Below are 14,632 nucleotides of genomic sequence, written 5' to 3'. Positions count from 1 at the left end.
GCTGTAAGGCAGTGACTATTCAGGAAAGTTTAGTTTGTCCATCCCATGGCACAGGCCTGATGCCAGTACTCAAGAAAAAAGGACTAGTGCTGTTAGCCAAGCTCTTTCCATTCAATAACATAACTACCATGGGGACCTGCAATCTGCCTTCATCCACAGCATTCCACAATGAGCCTTATTTTCAACATCTGATTTAGCAGATGACTGCCATTAATGTCTGACTACATATGTTATTAATCACCATGGCTACTGGCGATTTCTTCCATCCTTCTAAGCTGCTGCTTGTGTATTCTGTCGTAGGATTTCTGTTGCCCTTGTCAGCCAGACTTCTCAAATTGAACTAAAATGTAATTAACATAAGAAACTTTAGCAATAAATACACAAACAAACAAATAAAACATAAAAAATAAAATAAAATATAGCATTCTAATGTAAACTGAGAATGCAAGCTTCCTTTACATGCATAGTGAAGAGATTTGCCTAGGCACTCAAGCTTTCTGACAGTCCTCTGGTTAGATCAGCTATGATAATGAATATGTTACCATTACACTAGTGTATGCATGTGGCTGGCCATGTTTATTACTCTTGTGGTCAGCTGAGTATGGTTTTGGTGATGAAATCCTTGAAATCCTCCAGATGCTATCAAAATCACAGTCAAACCACCAACAAGCACTTAAAGCCACAATAGTGTTGAATTTCTTTTTCAATCATCCATTGCCTGCCCACCTGATCTATCTATCTATCCACACAAGCCATCAAAAACAAAACCTAAAATACTATCACCACCACCACCACCACAACAACAACAACAATAATAATACTTATTGTTATTATTATTATACTACTACTAATTATTATTATTATATTATTATTATCGATAATAACAGTGTTGATGGTAATAATAATAATGATAACAAAAACAACAATAATAATAAACAAAAATAATTAAACAAAACATTTGCTGTCATTCATGCTACAGTGGTGAGGTACCTCTAGGCCACCTGATTCCTCTCTAATCTCATACCTGTACTTCCTCATAGGATGACTGACAGTTCTGTTTCGTGAGTTAGAGAGCAGGATGCCTTGTGTGCCCTACGGGGCTTTCCATCATCAGAATCTGCCCGTTACCTGTGCATTTGTCTGCTCTTGTTTGCTACTCCTGGTGCATTCTGCCTTTAGCCAAAAACCTGCCAAATTGCCCCTGGTGGGCCGCAAGCCATTCCTAGCAGCATGGAATGCTCCCCTGGACATGTGCACTCTTAAATACAACATGAACATCAGCCTTGACCTCTTCCACATCAGTGGTAGCCCACGAGCTGTTCACAGAAGCCAGAACGTTACCATTTTTTATGCTAACCGCCTGGGCTACTACCCATTCTATACGGAGCAAGGGGTGCCCATAAATGGAGGTCTACCTCAGAACTGCAGTTTGGAGGCACATCTCCACAAGGCTAGCAAAGACATTGCACACTATATTCCCTCGGAGGACTTCCGTGGCCTGGCGGTCATTGACTGGGAGTACTGGAGGCCACAGTGGAGCCGCAACTGGAATAGGAAAGCCATCTACCGGCAGCGCTCGCGTGAGCTAGTCTCCCAGGCCTACATTAATGTGACCGAGGGCCAGATAGAGGAGCTAGCACGCCTGCGCTTCGAGAAAAGTGCCATGGCTTTTATGCAGGGCACACTGCAGCTGGGTACGCAGACTCGTCCCAAAGGCCTCTGGGGCTTCTACCTTTATCCAGACTGTCATAACTACAACGTCCATGCACACAACTACAGCGGCTCCTGCCCCAGGACAGAGATCCACCGCAATGACCAGCTGCTCTGGCTGTGGAACAGCAGCACTGCCCTCTTCCCTGCGCTGGCCATTCGTAAAGGTCACATGGACAGCATTCGCAACCTGCACTTCTCTCAGAACAGGGTCCTGGAGGCACTGAGGCTAGCTGCACATACTGCACTGCCCTACGAGCTGCCCACTTATGTGTACACAAGGCTGGGATACCGAGATGAAGCCATGGCTTTCCTCTCACAGGTAGCTACAAACCCTGTTCATGGCATGTAAATAGTCAGCACCTGAATCACAGTGTAAAATACTGTCCTTCATTGTAATCACTGCATGAAATATAAATTAACAAGATGTATAATGTTTACTCATCATATAACTCAGCTGATGAATTTAAATTTCCATCATAAATAAATAAACATCTCTTTTGTAAATCTTACCAATGAGTATGGAAATTAGAAATAAAAAAGCAAATCCTGAAACAGGCTTCTAATCAGTTTCTAATATTGTTTGGGCTCAAATCATTTGCGCAAGGTCAAGCAAAGTACACCCTCTTGTGGTGGTATATCATACTTAGTTACTTTCAGGAAGGTGCTATATAGGAATTGGTCATGCTGGTCAAATAAGCATGTATCTCTAAATCGATCAGTTTTGAGGATAATTCTAAAGCTTAATGATGGCTTAATTCTGTTTTGTCATAAAACTTCTTTATGCATAAAAAATGTTATCGTTGCTTTACAGAAGGACTTAATACACACAATAGGGGAGAGTGCTGCGTTAGGGGCTGCTGGCTTTGTGATCTGGGGGGACCTCAACCTCACATCTTCCAAAGTGAGCAGCTGCATTTTATTACTTCCATCTTCACACCTCCTTCCTGTCAAAGACATGGCCAAACAAATAATTCCTTTACTTAGACCATGAAAAACACTTTCATACACTCCTGCTCTCTATTTTGACATTTCAAACAAAATGTAAGTGTTTAATGTTTAAACTAAATGTGTAAATGTAATTGTAAATATTTATTTTAAACAGGGCTTTTATCTTGATTACAGTCACTCTTTTGGTAACACAAGTTCCCTTGGGGCAGAACAATGTAAAGTACTATCTCTGCACAACATGTGCAAATGCAAAATGTCTGGATATTTACTAGACCAATGGAATAAAAGTACACAAACTCTGAAGAGAGAGTTCTTGAAAGCCTTAGAAATTGCGACAATACTAAAGCTCATTATGAGACATTTAAATGCTCTGATAGTAAAAAATACTTCTTCAGGATAATTAGCCAGTCTTTATTAACTAGTCCTATACGTGTCATTGCAGCACAACTGTTCCAAGGTGAAAGCATTCCTCAGCCACAGACTGGGTCTGTATATCACCAATGTGACCTGGGCAGCAGAAGTGTGCAGCAAGTACTTGTGTCAGTCTAATGGCCGCTGCAAACGGCGAGAACCGCAGGCACCACATTACCTGCACCTGAGCTGCAGCAGCTATCGCATCCTCCGCAACCGCAATGGCACATTCAATGTCACTGGCTGGCACTCGCAGCATGAACTGCAGCTCCTTGCCGAAAGGTTCCGCTGCCACTGTTATGAGGGCTACAGTGGAGAAAACTGTGACAGCACTGAGCCAACACAGAATGTAGAGGATGAAGAGGAGCAGGAAGGAGATCTTCAGGGAAGGGCAGAGAGCTCTGCAGTGTCTGTAGGAAAAACCCTCATTTTACTTGTGCTGCTCATCCTGTTTACCTTAAGCTGTGTTTAAAGAAGTGTGGTACAGATATTTGATGGCACATGTAGTGACCTATGTTTGTATTCAGATAATTTCGAGTAGGCCTTAAATTAGTGCAATTTTGATTGCATGCTGTCATGCAATTTCTTAATGTTAAGGTTCACAGACACAATTTAAAATGATCAAACCTTTGATTTACTTACTTTTACAATTAACTCAGTAGTTTCATAATTGTTGTATCAAAAATTAGTTACTGTTTTAAAACTATATAATGGTGCTGTTTCTCCATATAGTCCAACTCATGGAGTGAGCCTTTTTTTTTGCACAAAATACCATAAAATGTCTGGAAGTTATTTAACATATGTTAATTTAAAGTCATTCTCTCTCTCATCGTTCTCTTTTTATTTCATTTTTAAAAAATTAAATCTATCTAGTCCTAGACTTCTTGATTTTTTTTATCAGTCACTTTTTGGGGAATTCTTAATCTATGCATCTTTTATTAAGGCACTGAAGTTACCCAGAGAGCTCAAGGTTGCATTTGTTACCCTGTGAACATTGCTTAATAATGTAATATCAGGGATAATATACTGATCAATCCAATACACTTGAGCATACAGTCTCATACTATGACTTTGTATTTAATGTTTTTTATGTTTTGACTTTTTCATTTTGCCTGATGTGATAATAACCTCTGATTTATTTGAAGGTATCAGCATTAAAGGCCTTTGTTCCTCATTTATTTAGAGCATTCAAATAATGCAAAGTACAGTGTTTAAGCCAAACTATAAATGTAAACTTATTTTCTATTACCCTATAACTCTCTATGAGAAACATTAAAGTGTAGCATGTATATTCAGTAGTAGGTAACTACATACAGTAGCAGGTATATAAAGTAATCAAAGTTACTTTTACCTAAGCACAGAAGTTCAGCCTCTACAGCTCATTAATGGCAATTATAGGCATAACATAAACACTTTACATTCTTATTTAAAGAGGAAATCATGTAAACCAGAAAATCACACATTACTGGGAAATGTGTTGAAAATACTAGTTTGAGGACTAAAACAAATAAATACAAATAAACGTAATATAATGTAGAATGCAAATAAGAAAAAGCTGTTAAAAAACTTGAAGAAACCTTTCTGAATGTTTTGCAATTCCTACAGAATTCTGCAACAACAAAAAAACAAACAAAAACCTGAAATTATTTGACATTTTATAATTACTCTCTTAGTACTCTCAAATGTTTCTAAAGATTTATTGAAGCATGACAATTACAGGAATAAATATTACTACCTATTGCATTTTCTCTAAAGATGTGCATGAACCTTATATCAAAACTATGATGAATGAAACTGGCAAGCTTTATCTTTAGTTTCCCTTACAATGATGTAACAGAGCGGTTATGGTGTATACTTCCATATTTTCTATTGATTTTCTTTATTAAAAGCAACTTTCTCAACTTTAAAATATCGCCATAAACATTTCTACTCTGCTATCCGACACAAGGAAATACTAATGCTGCTTGAGGATCTTAGTCATGCTTCCTTCTATCCAGTTTACTGCCTAAATAAGTCAAATGTGAGTCTGTGCACTGACACAAATTATTTTCTTAATGTTGTTCCTTTTGTTACATTTGCACATAATTTTTTTTGGGGGGGGGTCACAGTCTTCAGTGTAATCATTACCTCATCTCCTTGACTCACAAGTCAACATCTGCCAAATTCAACATAGTCATCTCAAAAAGTACATAATATGTATTATGTAAGGACCTAATCTTTGTATCGCTGACAATACTGTTAATAAAACATGAATTGATGACATAGCAATTTTCAGCAAAAATTGCTTGATTCTTGATACACTGTAAATAAATGACAAACTCTTCTTCTACTCAGTTTGTTCTGGGGTATTCTTTGAATCATAAAAATGCAGAACAGTTATTATTATTTTAATTCAGCACATTGGGTTTGAAAAAAAATGATTCTGAGTATTTCAATCACATGCAAAATTTCACTGGTTAAGACAGAGGATTTTGGCAAAACCATGGTTAAATTGCTAAATGGTCATATGTCCTTTTCCTTTCTGAGACCATAAATTTATATACAACTTTCCGTTACTTCAGAGGGACTGATGTGTAGAAGCCAATTACTCATCCAGTCCATCTGGTTCCACCACATACTAGACAATGTGCTACAGCACTGTTTTGAACTTTGATCAATTTGTGGATAGATTTTGTAGATTTTGGGAGCTGGTTAAACTTTGATGTTCCATTTAGTATGCTTCAATAAGAACAATTAAACATGGATAATGAATATGGCTTATTTTTTGTCGTAGTTCTAGAATATATTTGGTTTAAAAATGAGAAGATTTAGTTCTATATAGGTATGATCAGCATAAAATCTAGTGGTATATTAATTTGCTTCACTGAGACCATGTTTGTACAAACATACAGTTTTAGTATTGACATTTTTATTTTCACTCAAATAATTTAACTGAATGAAGATTTCTTAACTGTGAAATCGCATAAAAATCTGCAGAAATTATTATGAGAGAGATGTGAATTGATCCAATATTAATTAAATCCTAAGAAAGGATATGAATGTGATTTCTGAAACAGCCTAACCATAACCATTTGTAGCTTCTAGATATGGCCATGTAAATTGTTACAAATTTGTAATTGCAAAATCATGTAGGTCTCACCCAATCCTGTTGCATGTCTTTCACCCACTGCTGAGAGCTGAACATCTGAGTAAATAACATTTTCTTTCCACCACATTACATTTTAGGTACATCTGCTAACCCAACATGTCACTGTCATTGTTTCACTAAAACGTGTCAAATTCTTTGTGTTATGGTTAATACTACACAGAATGTGTATATAATGCTTTGGCACTATATAATTAAAGTTCACATAGTGGTCCTGTAATATTTTGCAGATTAATAATAGTTCTAGTCTTTCAGGCTGTAGATGTAAGTTTGATATACTTCTCATTTTGTATTTCTTTAGGTAAAGATAATTGACTACTTCATCCTGCTTACACACATTCAGCTACTGCTTTCTGTCACTCTATTGAACCTGGCTGGATTATGTGAAGCATCACCCCTTCCGCAAATAACAAGCCCACCTTTTGATAAGAAACCTTTTGTGATTATATGGAATGCCCCTATTTCCAGATGCCAATACCTGAATATCTCGTTGAACCTGTCTGCATTCCAGGCCATCACCACACCAGCTAAAGTTCATAACCAAACCCTCAGACTTTTCTACAAAAAACAAATTGGGCTCTTTCCTTATACAGACCTCCGGACATTGACACATTACAATGGTGGAATTCCACAGAGAGGAAACCTAACTGCCAGTCTGGAAAAAGCCAAAGAAAAGTTCACCCAGTACATTCCAGACACCTTACCTGGCCTGGCTGTCCTTGACTGGGAAGAGTGGCTCCCAATGTTTGACCAAAATGTAGGCTTAAGAAAGGTTTACAAAGAGATGTCCATTAACTACACCCTTGAGCAGTATCCTTCCCTGGACCAGAAACAAATCTTCTGCAAAACCAAGGAGCAATTCCAGAAAGCTACACGAAGTTACATGGAAGAGACGCTAAAGCTGGGAATTGCAGAGAGACCACAGTATCTGTGGGGCTTCTACTTGTTTCCTGACTGCGACAACTATAATTTTGAAAATCCAAACTATACTGGGAGATGCTCTCAGAACAGCACACAGTTAAACACCCAGCTTCTCTGGCTGTGGGAGACAAGTACAGCCCTTTTCCCTTCAGCATACATACCAAGATCCATAACTGGAAGCCAGAAGGTGGCATTATTTGTTCGTCACCGGGTGCAAGAGGCAATGAGAGTGGCAGCTCTGCCCCTGCAGTCCTGCACTGCTCCCATTTACATCTACCTACGACCCCTTTTACGAGATCAGAAGAAGCTGTTCATGCAAGAGGTAAGGGGTTATACTGCAAGGCTTAAGCAAAAGCACACTGTTCGTAACACACAAAAATCTTTTGCTTGTAATTGGAGGTTTAGTTCCAGCAAATTCTTTTATTCTCAGGTTGACCTGGTTAGGAGTATAGGTGAGGCTGCAGCTTTAGGAGCCACTGGATGTGTGCTGTGGGGCTCTAGTTATGATTACAATGACAAGGTAATACTCTTTATCCTTTCTTTATTTGAGAAGATTTTCCTTTAGAACTTGGCATCCAGTGATTGCACCTCAAACACACAAAAAAGTGTTAATAAAAGATGTTACTTTTGTGGATGTTATTGTGACACATTTCCTAACATCATACTTCCTTATCAAAAAATATTCCATACTGAAATTGACAAATTCCAATGCACAGCCGCTTCAAAGTACCATATTCACATGTTCACCGATACTATCATTCTGAGAAAATAGGTCTGACTTAATGATCATATCATCAGGCTTTTCATCCAGCAAATTGAAAGTAGTAATCAACAGCCTGTCTCTCTTTTCTTTTAGGCATCATGTGAATCCCTTTCTACATACTTGTCTGAGATTCTAAACCAGTACATCATAAATGTCACAACTGCAGCCCACCTCTGCAGTAACATGCCCTGTAAAGGCACAGGCCGCTGTGTCCGTAAAGACCATGACTCGGATGACTACTTACATCTCAACCTAAACAGCTTCAACATCCAGAAGAGTGATGGGACATTTCATGTCACTGGGGAACCTTCCATCAGCGACCTCACTGAATGGGCCAAGAAGTTCACCTGTTATAAAGATAAACGCTGCTCATCTACAACACCATCAGGAGCTGCCAGTAGTCATGAAAATGTAGCTGGATACTTCTCATTATCACTATATGCTTATCAGTATATGCTGCTTGCTGCATATTTGCTGTATGAACCATAGTTTTGAGAAGACTCATTGCATTTCCAGTTCATGAAAGGAAGAGGATTTTGTTTTTGCGAATTTAGCACATGATTGAGACACAACATAGGAAAGCAATAATTTGTTAAAGTTTTAAGTAAACTAAAGAACATCTTATATTTCACAAAGCAGTTTTTATTTTAACACTATAACACTATATTAACACTATAATCCAAAACCTCAGTTTAAAGCTTCTTCTTGCTGCAGTTATAGTTCAAATGTAGCACGAGAGAGAACACAACTTTATTCTTCATGCGTATCATTTTCAACAGCCATAGTGTCTTGTACACACAGTCTAAATATATTTTATATTTAAAAATATTAATTGAACAGCAAAAAGTGGCTCCTTTTTTAAAAACATTTTGCAACCCAAAGTATTGCTGAAGCAGATTTTATTGTTTGTTTGATTAAGAAAAAAAATGTGTGCTTCTAAAATACTAATTTTGGCATATTTTATTTTTCTTATACAGTATAGAAAGGCCAATAAATATACTGGCAGCATTAAAATGTATTGACAATGTATTGACTATACCAGTGATTAACAGTGGCCTATTCATTGTGTTGAATACTTTTGAATGTGTTGCATGATTAATTCTTTTTTGCCAACGGTTACTGCTGTATATGACCTTGGAGAAAAGCAAGAGACAGAGGAGATATGATGTCCTTCTAAATTACATATTGAAAAATAATGGCTGTTATTTAAAGGTCTTTGCCTTTCTTAAGATGGACTATTAGAAGCAGCCATTCATCTGACCACCAGTATTTCAACAGGTCACTAAAACTGGTTTTGTTAGAAACTTCCCTCCATCTCTTTACCTAAGACACAACCCGCATGACATTCAGTTGTTGGGAAATAGTCAAGGCACATTTTTCCATTTTTCTAGAGGAGGATTCAGATGTCTTCATCAGACAAGGTATTTAAAACCACATTTATGTTTAATAGGTATACATCACAGAAATAGTTTACAGTCATTGTAAACAAGATACATTTTTTGAGCAAGGTAATTTATAGTCCATATATATCAATTGATGACTAAAGGTTTATATATTTAAAAAAATGCCAATTTTAAAATTAATGTAGATGTCCAAATTGGGATCTTAAGTCATATTTTAATAACTAGAAAATGGCATTATTGTCGAATAAAAGTTGGTCTTGTTTTAGAAAATCAATAATGCAAGCATAAATGTTTCCCTCTTTCCCTCTGTGTGTGTAACTCAGAATATAGAGTATATTTTCATCTTTGAGGAAATGATAGAAAATGAAGGTCAAACTGATAAAGCACAGCATTTAGCAGTTACATGCAGAATGTAAAGTTGAGGCTAATGGAAACTGCAGGGTGTGCAAATTTGTTTGGGTTAGTGTAATCTCTAAATTTCACCAAGTCAAAGTGCATGACTGAAACACAATTACAGTTAAAGAATTATAGAGGTTTAAACAATTTAGTAGATTAATGAAATGTTAACAATATTATCATCAAAAACTATTTTTGATAAGATAGTAATAAAGTATAAAGAATGGTGCAAGGTATGCTTTCAGGTCATGTGTTTCAAGTAAGCACAGAACACACCATACATTTGCATGATTTATTTATATGATTTAATTTTTATTAATTTCAAAATATACAATTATTTATTTTTTTTCTGTATTGGATGGTCAGGTAATAATGTTCTGCTATTTTTGCATAAATTCTGGGCAGTGGCTTTGACAGAATTTAGCAGTGTCATTGATAATAGCCTGCAAGCTATTCTGTCAAACATATTCCCTTTGATAAGTTTATAACATTTATAAACTAATCTGATGGCAAAGGCTGAGTGTCACAACTAGATCTTGAGAACTGTATTAGTTAAGATACACTGGCTATATAGTGTCATGCTTATGGACATGCACTGGTTGTTGTCCACTTCTTTTAGGTTGCAGCAATGTGCCGTGTCAGTAAGTCATGGGGACAATCTCCTATTTACCTGCTCATCTTGATCTTCTCGCTCACCTCGTTGCTCAGCATATCCTTGGCTCTACCCATCACAGCTGCTCCACTCTTCAAGGACACACCTTTTGCAGCCATATGGAATGCACCTACTAAAGTGTGCAACAAACACAAAATTGCTTTGGACTTTTCTGCATTCCAGGCAGTGACCACACCAGTCAACATCCCTGATCAGTTACTTGTCCTCTTCTATTACAATCGGCTTGGGCTGTACCCCTACGTAGACACCTCCACTGGGAAGCAATATAATGGAGGTATTCCCCAGAAGGAGAACCTGACGGCCAGCCTTGAAAAAGCCCTGCATGACATAAACCACTACATTCCTGAGTTTACCCCTGGCTTGGCTGTAATTGATTGGGAGTCTTGGCGTCCACTGTGGGCAAGAGACTGGGCCTCCTTAGACATCTATCGAAGTCTGTCCATTCAGTATGCTAAAGAGAAAGACCCATCACTGTCCTCTAATAAGGCTGTTGATGTTGCCAAGGAACAGTTTCAAAAAGCAGCCCGTGCTTACATGGAACAGACAGTGCAGCTGGGAAATAACATACGGCCAAAGTACCTCTGGGGCTACTATTTGTATCCAGATTGCTACAACTATGGCTGGGATAAACCAGGGTACACGGGAGAATGCCCACAGCGTGAACAAATTCTTAATAATGAGCTCCTTTGGCTTTGGGAATCCAGTACAGCTTTGTACCCCTCTGCATACTTGTCAATCGGCCAGAAGGGAAAGACCAGCACGACTCTTTTTGTCAGAGGTCGGGTGAAGGAAGCTGTGAGGGTGTCTGCTCTCCCAAGGAAAAACTACACTGACCCCATTTACACCTACCTCCGCCCTGTGTTCCATGATCAGAACAATGTCTACCTGGGCGAGGTGAGATTGCAGATTAAATAACTGGTAAACCTGAAAATGGTACTTATCTGGTTTTGCATTTACAGCTGAATACAGTGAGTTCTTGACAGATTTTATGAATTGCACTATAAGTATGAGAAGTATATAGTAATTATACCAGAATAGTGTAATTTTGGTTGGTCCCTCTCTATACTTCTGCTCCTCTACAGGTGGATCTAGTGAGCACTATTGGGGAGAGTGCAGCTTTAGGCACATCAGGGGCTATACTCTGGGGAGGAAGTGCTGACTTTGACACCAAGGTAATATCAAATATTAAACAATATCTATGTGTGTGTGTGTGTGTTTTACCTGGGCAAGAGATCTGCTGGAACAACTCTCCCAGTTTGGGAAACAACTAGTAGCTCAGTGTTCCAGCTTCTGCAAGCGGCAAGTGTATGGGGTTATTTTGCTGCCAATAGTCGAGAGGACATTTTTTAAATGCAAGAGCACAAGTCAAGCAATAATGACAGATTTCCTTTAGTCGCATGCAAAATATACATGTGCTCACTCATATTTACTTCCACTGTTTAGCGCACCTACGTAGACTCTTACTTTCCACGCAACCAATCCATGGTGGGTGGCTTGGCAGTTGCTTCCCTAGCAGAACGTAGCGGTATGTAAGGTGACGATCCATCGCTCTGGAACTGTACAAATTTGTCCCATGTAGTGTCCCAATCAGTGATAGGGCAGGGTGCCTCTCTAGCCTTACCCCTCATGGCCGGGAAATCAGCCTTCCATATATTTGGTCGCTGTGTCCGACCATCAGTCCTTAGTCAGGTCAGGTTGCATCTAAACAGCAACACCGCATGGTCGCTGGATCCTAGCAGTTGCCCATAGGACATATCACTGATAAAGTCTACTGTTTTAGCAAACACCAGATCTAAAATCGATGGCGATTGCTCACTCATAAACCTAGTTGGTTTGTCAACGAACTGCCTCAATGGACTTTCGTGTGTGAACTCGAGGAGCCTATTCTTAAAGGTGCTAGACCCTGATGAAGTTGTCAGAGCCCTCCAGCATATTTCAGGAGAATTAAAGTCCCTTAAAATCAAACACCTATTCGATGCATGTGACCTCAAAAAATCAAACGGGTTTATGCCCCTTTTGCCCAGTCCTCACACTCACCTTGTTAGCCTGTTATTCTGTCTGTCCTTTGTTCTATTCTGTGTTTGTCTGTATCTGTTATTAAACCTATTATTTATTTATTCTATTCTATTAGTCACATTCTTTGGCATCCTTAGTTAGTTCCGTTCCTCATCACATCCAAGGTGCCAAGTATGTTCGCTCATCACCTCTCCATCATTACAATTGAGTCATACAGAGAAGGATAACAGACACACTTTTGTAATAAAATGATAAGCCAGTATTGTACAACCTTTTTCTATCTTGCTGGGAAACAGTCTCTCTCTCTCTCTCTCTCTCTCTCTCTCTCTCTCTCTCTCTCTCTCTCTCTCTCTGTGACATTATCCAGTAGGTGTTTAGTCAGACAAGAAGTCAATGTTCCATATTAAGATACAATTCAAAACCATAAACACCATTTTAATTTAAAATTCAAAATCACATTTTTCATCAATTTTTCTTATACATGGTTTAGTGTTTACAAACTGCATTTATTAAGCGAAATGTTAATGAATAATTTATTTTAGCTTATTACTATGAACATCATGTATTGTCAGGTTATTGTAATTTATTGTGATTTCCATCTATATCATGCAGATCAAACCTTTTATGGTAAGCAGCACTTCATTGAGAACAAATGCTACTTTGATGAATGTTGGCAAGACACACCGAGGAGGAGTGAAACAAAAATCCTTCAGTCTTCCATAGTATGGACGTTGTATTTGACATATTTTCTCTCTCTTGCCCGGCAGGCCTCATGTGAAGCATTGGCTGCCTACTTGCCCTCTACCCTTAACCCATATGTAGCCAACGTAACTGCAGCTGCGAAGCTCTGCAGTGATACTCTGTGCCAGAGTAATGGGCGCTGTGTCCGCAAGAACCCCAACTCGAACGTCTACCTTCACCTGAACCCAGATCACTTCAATATTCAGGAGCATGATGGGAAATACCTAGCTATTGGTGTGCCTTCTCTAGATGACCTTAATGTCTTTGTAGATGGGTTTACCTGTCAGTGCTATGAGGGTTATAAATGCTCTACCAACATATCCATTTCTGTTCCCCAAACTCAAATAGTTATTCAAGTGTAAATTTTAAGTCATACTACATGAAAAAGTTATGTTACAATCAATAAGTATTATCATAATTGCCATAAATTTTACCTGATATTTTAGACAGTGCAAATGGAATTTTCAATGTTGATTTATTGTGTTTTGCATTTTAACAATTTGTTAGTAGTGTCACAGTAGACCTAACAGAGGAAGATACTTAGCTCTGCTTCATAAGGAATTGTTGGAAATTTCTTAGTTTAATAATAAGAAACAATAGAGTAATCTAGACATCTATCTGGTTATTTGATCTTACAAAAAGGATCTTAAATGTGAAGTAATAAACTTTACGTTGTATGATGATCTTTTGTGCCCTATATGTAACGGAGTAAAAAGTTATGTAGTGAAATTTCTGCTAAATCAGTTTGGCACCACATATCTTGCGTCACCTTATGTAGCTCTGTCAAAATTAGAGAATTCTGAGACACTCACTGCAGAACACATTATGCATTGTAAGTACTGCTCAATTTACTAAGTTCAGTAACAATGAAGTAATAGCGTAACTTGAAATTGAAGCCACAACTTTTATATCAAATGTCAGGTTAATAAATACACACATACACAAAATTACAGTTATATTCCTTCAGTCATTTTTATAACCGAAGCTTTTTGATGCTAGTTTTCACTAATATTAGCCTGTTTCATGTGGGCAAACCTAACTAGTTTGCTGAAGAGACTACAAGTTCTAATATATTTTGTGGTTGCCGTACTCATTTCAGGTCAGTGTTTTAAACTTGAATAACATGAAACATTGTCAGTATAAGCTAAGTTTATATTTTCGGGCACACACTACCAAGAAACACCGCTAAGAGTAAGGTTGTCTGATGATAAAATACCTTGCGGTCCTACTAGTCTGCCATTTTTCTTTGTACTGAGGACAGGTGGTGTAATTTTATTACATTTTTGTATTTGGTATTATTTTTTGTTCTGTTGAAAAAGCTACAAGGTTGTTTTTAAAAAAATGATGATTGTATGATGTACTCTCCAGCCGTGCCTACGAAGTAGATATTGATTGTTTAATTGTATTAATAGCGCAACTGAAGTATCCACTGTACGATCGAGTATTTTCTCACAGATTGAAGAAATTAACGTTTCTCATTCTAACAGTATGTCTAACTCAAG

At 37.9% G+C, this 14,632-nt stretch overlaps 3 protein-coding genes across 3 annotated transcripts; all 3 read left to right on the top strand.

The window, feature by feature from the left end:
• The first annotated feature begins 1,078 nt into the window (after positions 1–1,078).
• LOC113583177 (hyaluronidase-4-like) lies at positions 1,079–3,544 on the top strand. The gene is made up of 3 exons (XM_027019350.2): positions 1,079–2,032; positions 2,525–2,614; positions 3,104–3,544. Exons 1-3 carry the CDS (start codon positions 1,079–1,081, stop codon positions 3,542–3,544), a joined length of 1,485 nt encoding a protein of 494 aa, XP_026875151.1.
• A 1,485-nt stretch (positions 3,545–5,029) lies between these two features.
• LOC113582166 (hyaluronidase-1-like) lies at positions 5,030–8,390 on the top strand. Its single transcript, XM_035523634.1, has 4 exons — positions 5,030–5,092; positions 6,519–7,460; positions 7,569–7,658; positions 7,995–8,390. Exons 1-4 carry the CDS (start codon positions 5,030–5,032, stop codon positions 8,388–8,390), a joined length of 1,491 nt encoding a protein of 496 aa, XP_035379527.1.
• A 1,938-nt stretch (positions 8,391–10,328) lies between these two features.
• LOC118240953 (hyaluronidase PH-20-like) lies at positions 10,329–13,492 on the top strand. Its single transcript, XM_035523625.1, has 3 exons — positions 10,329–11,267; positions 11,456–11,545; positions 13,157–13,492. The coding sequence occupies exons 1-3, from the start codon at positions 10,329–10,331 to the stop codon at positions 13,490–13,492; spliced, it is 1,365 nt and encodes a 454-aa protein (XP_035379518.1).
• The last annotated feature ends 1,140 nt before the right edge of the window (positions 13,493–14,632 follow it).

Source organism: Electrophorus electricus, chromosome 2, assembly GCF_013358815.1.
Source record: "Electrophorus electricus isolate fEleEle1 chromosome 2, fEleEle1.pri, whole genome shotgun sequence".
In the NCBI taxonomy this organism is placed as follows: Eukaryota; Metazoa; Chordata; class Actinopteri; order Gymnotiformes; family Gymnotidae; genus Electrophorus; species Electrophorus electricus.
This window is presented reverse-complemented; position numbering and strand designations above follow the sequence as displayed.

Excerpts from the sequence above, each read along its gene's own strand:
- LOC113582166 (XM_035523634.1), top strand. The coding sequence starts at position 5,030 with ATGCTGCTTGAGGATCTTAGTCATGCTTCCTTCTATCCAGTTTACTGC. Across the intron at positions 5,093-6,518 it reads ACTGCCTAAATAAGTCAAAT|GTAAAGATAATTGACTACTT; the intron begins GTGAGTCTGTGC and ends GTATTTCTTTAG. Across the intron at positions 7,659-7,994 it reads GTTATGATTACAATGACAAG|GCATCATGTGAATCCCTTTC; the intron begins GTAATACTCTTT and ends CTTTTCTTTTAG.
- LOC113583177 (XM_027019350.2), top strand. The coding sequence starts at position 1,079 with ATGCCTTGTGTGCCCTACGGGGCTTTCCATCATCAGAATCTGCCCGTT. Across the intron at positions 2,033-2,524 it reads CCATGGCTTTCCTCTCACAG|AAGGACTTAATACACACAAT; the intron begins GTAGCTACAAAC and ends GTTGCTTTACAG. Across the intron at positions 2,615-3,103 it reads TCAACCTCACATCTTCCAAA|CACAACTGTTCCAAGGTGAA; the intron begins GTGAGCAGCTGC and ends GTGTCATTGCAG.
- LOC118240953 (XM_035523625.1), top strand. The coding sequence starts at position 10,329 with ATGTGCCGTGTCAGTAAGTCATGGGGACAATCTCCTATTTACCTGCTC. Across the intron at positions 11,268-11,455 it reads ACAATGTCTACCTGGGCGAG|GTGGATCTAGTGAGCACTAT; the intron begins GTGAGATTGCAG and ends GCTCCTCTACAG. Across the intron at positions 11,546-13,156 it reads GTGCTGACTTTGACACCAAG|GCCTCATGTGAAGCATTGGC; the intron begins GTAATATCAAAT and ends CTTGCCCGGCAG.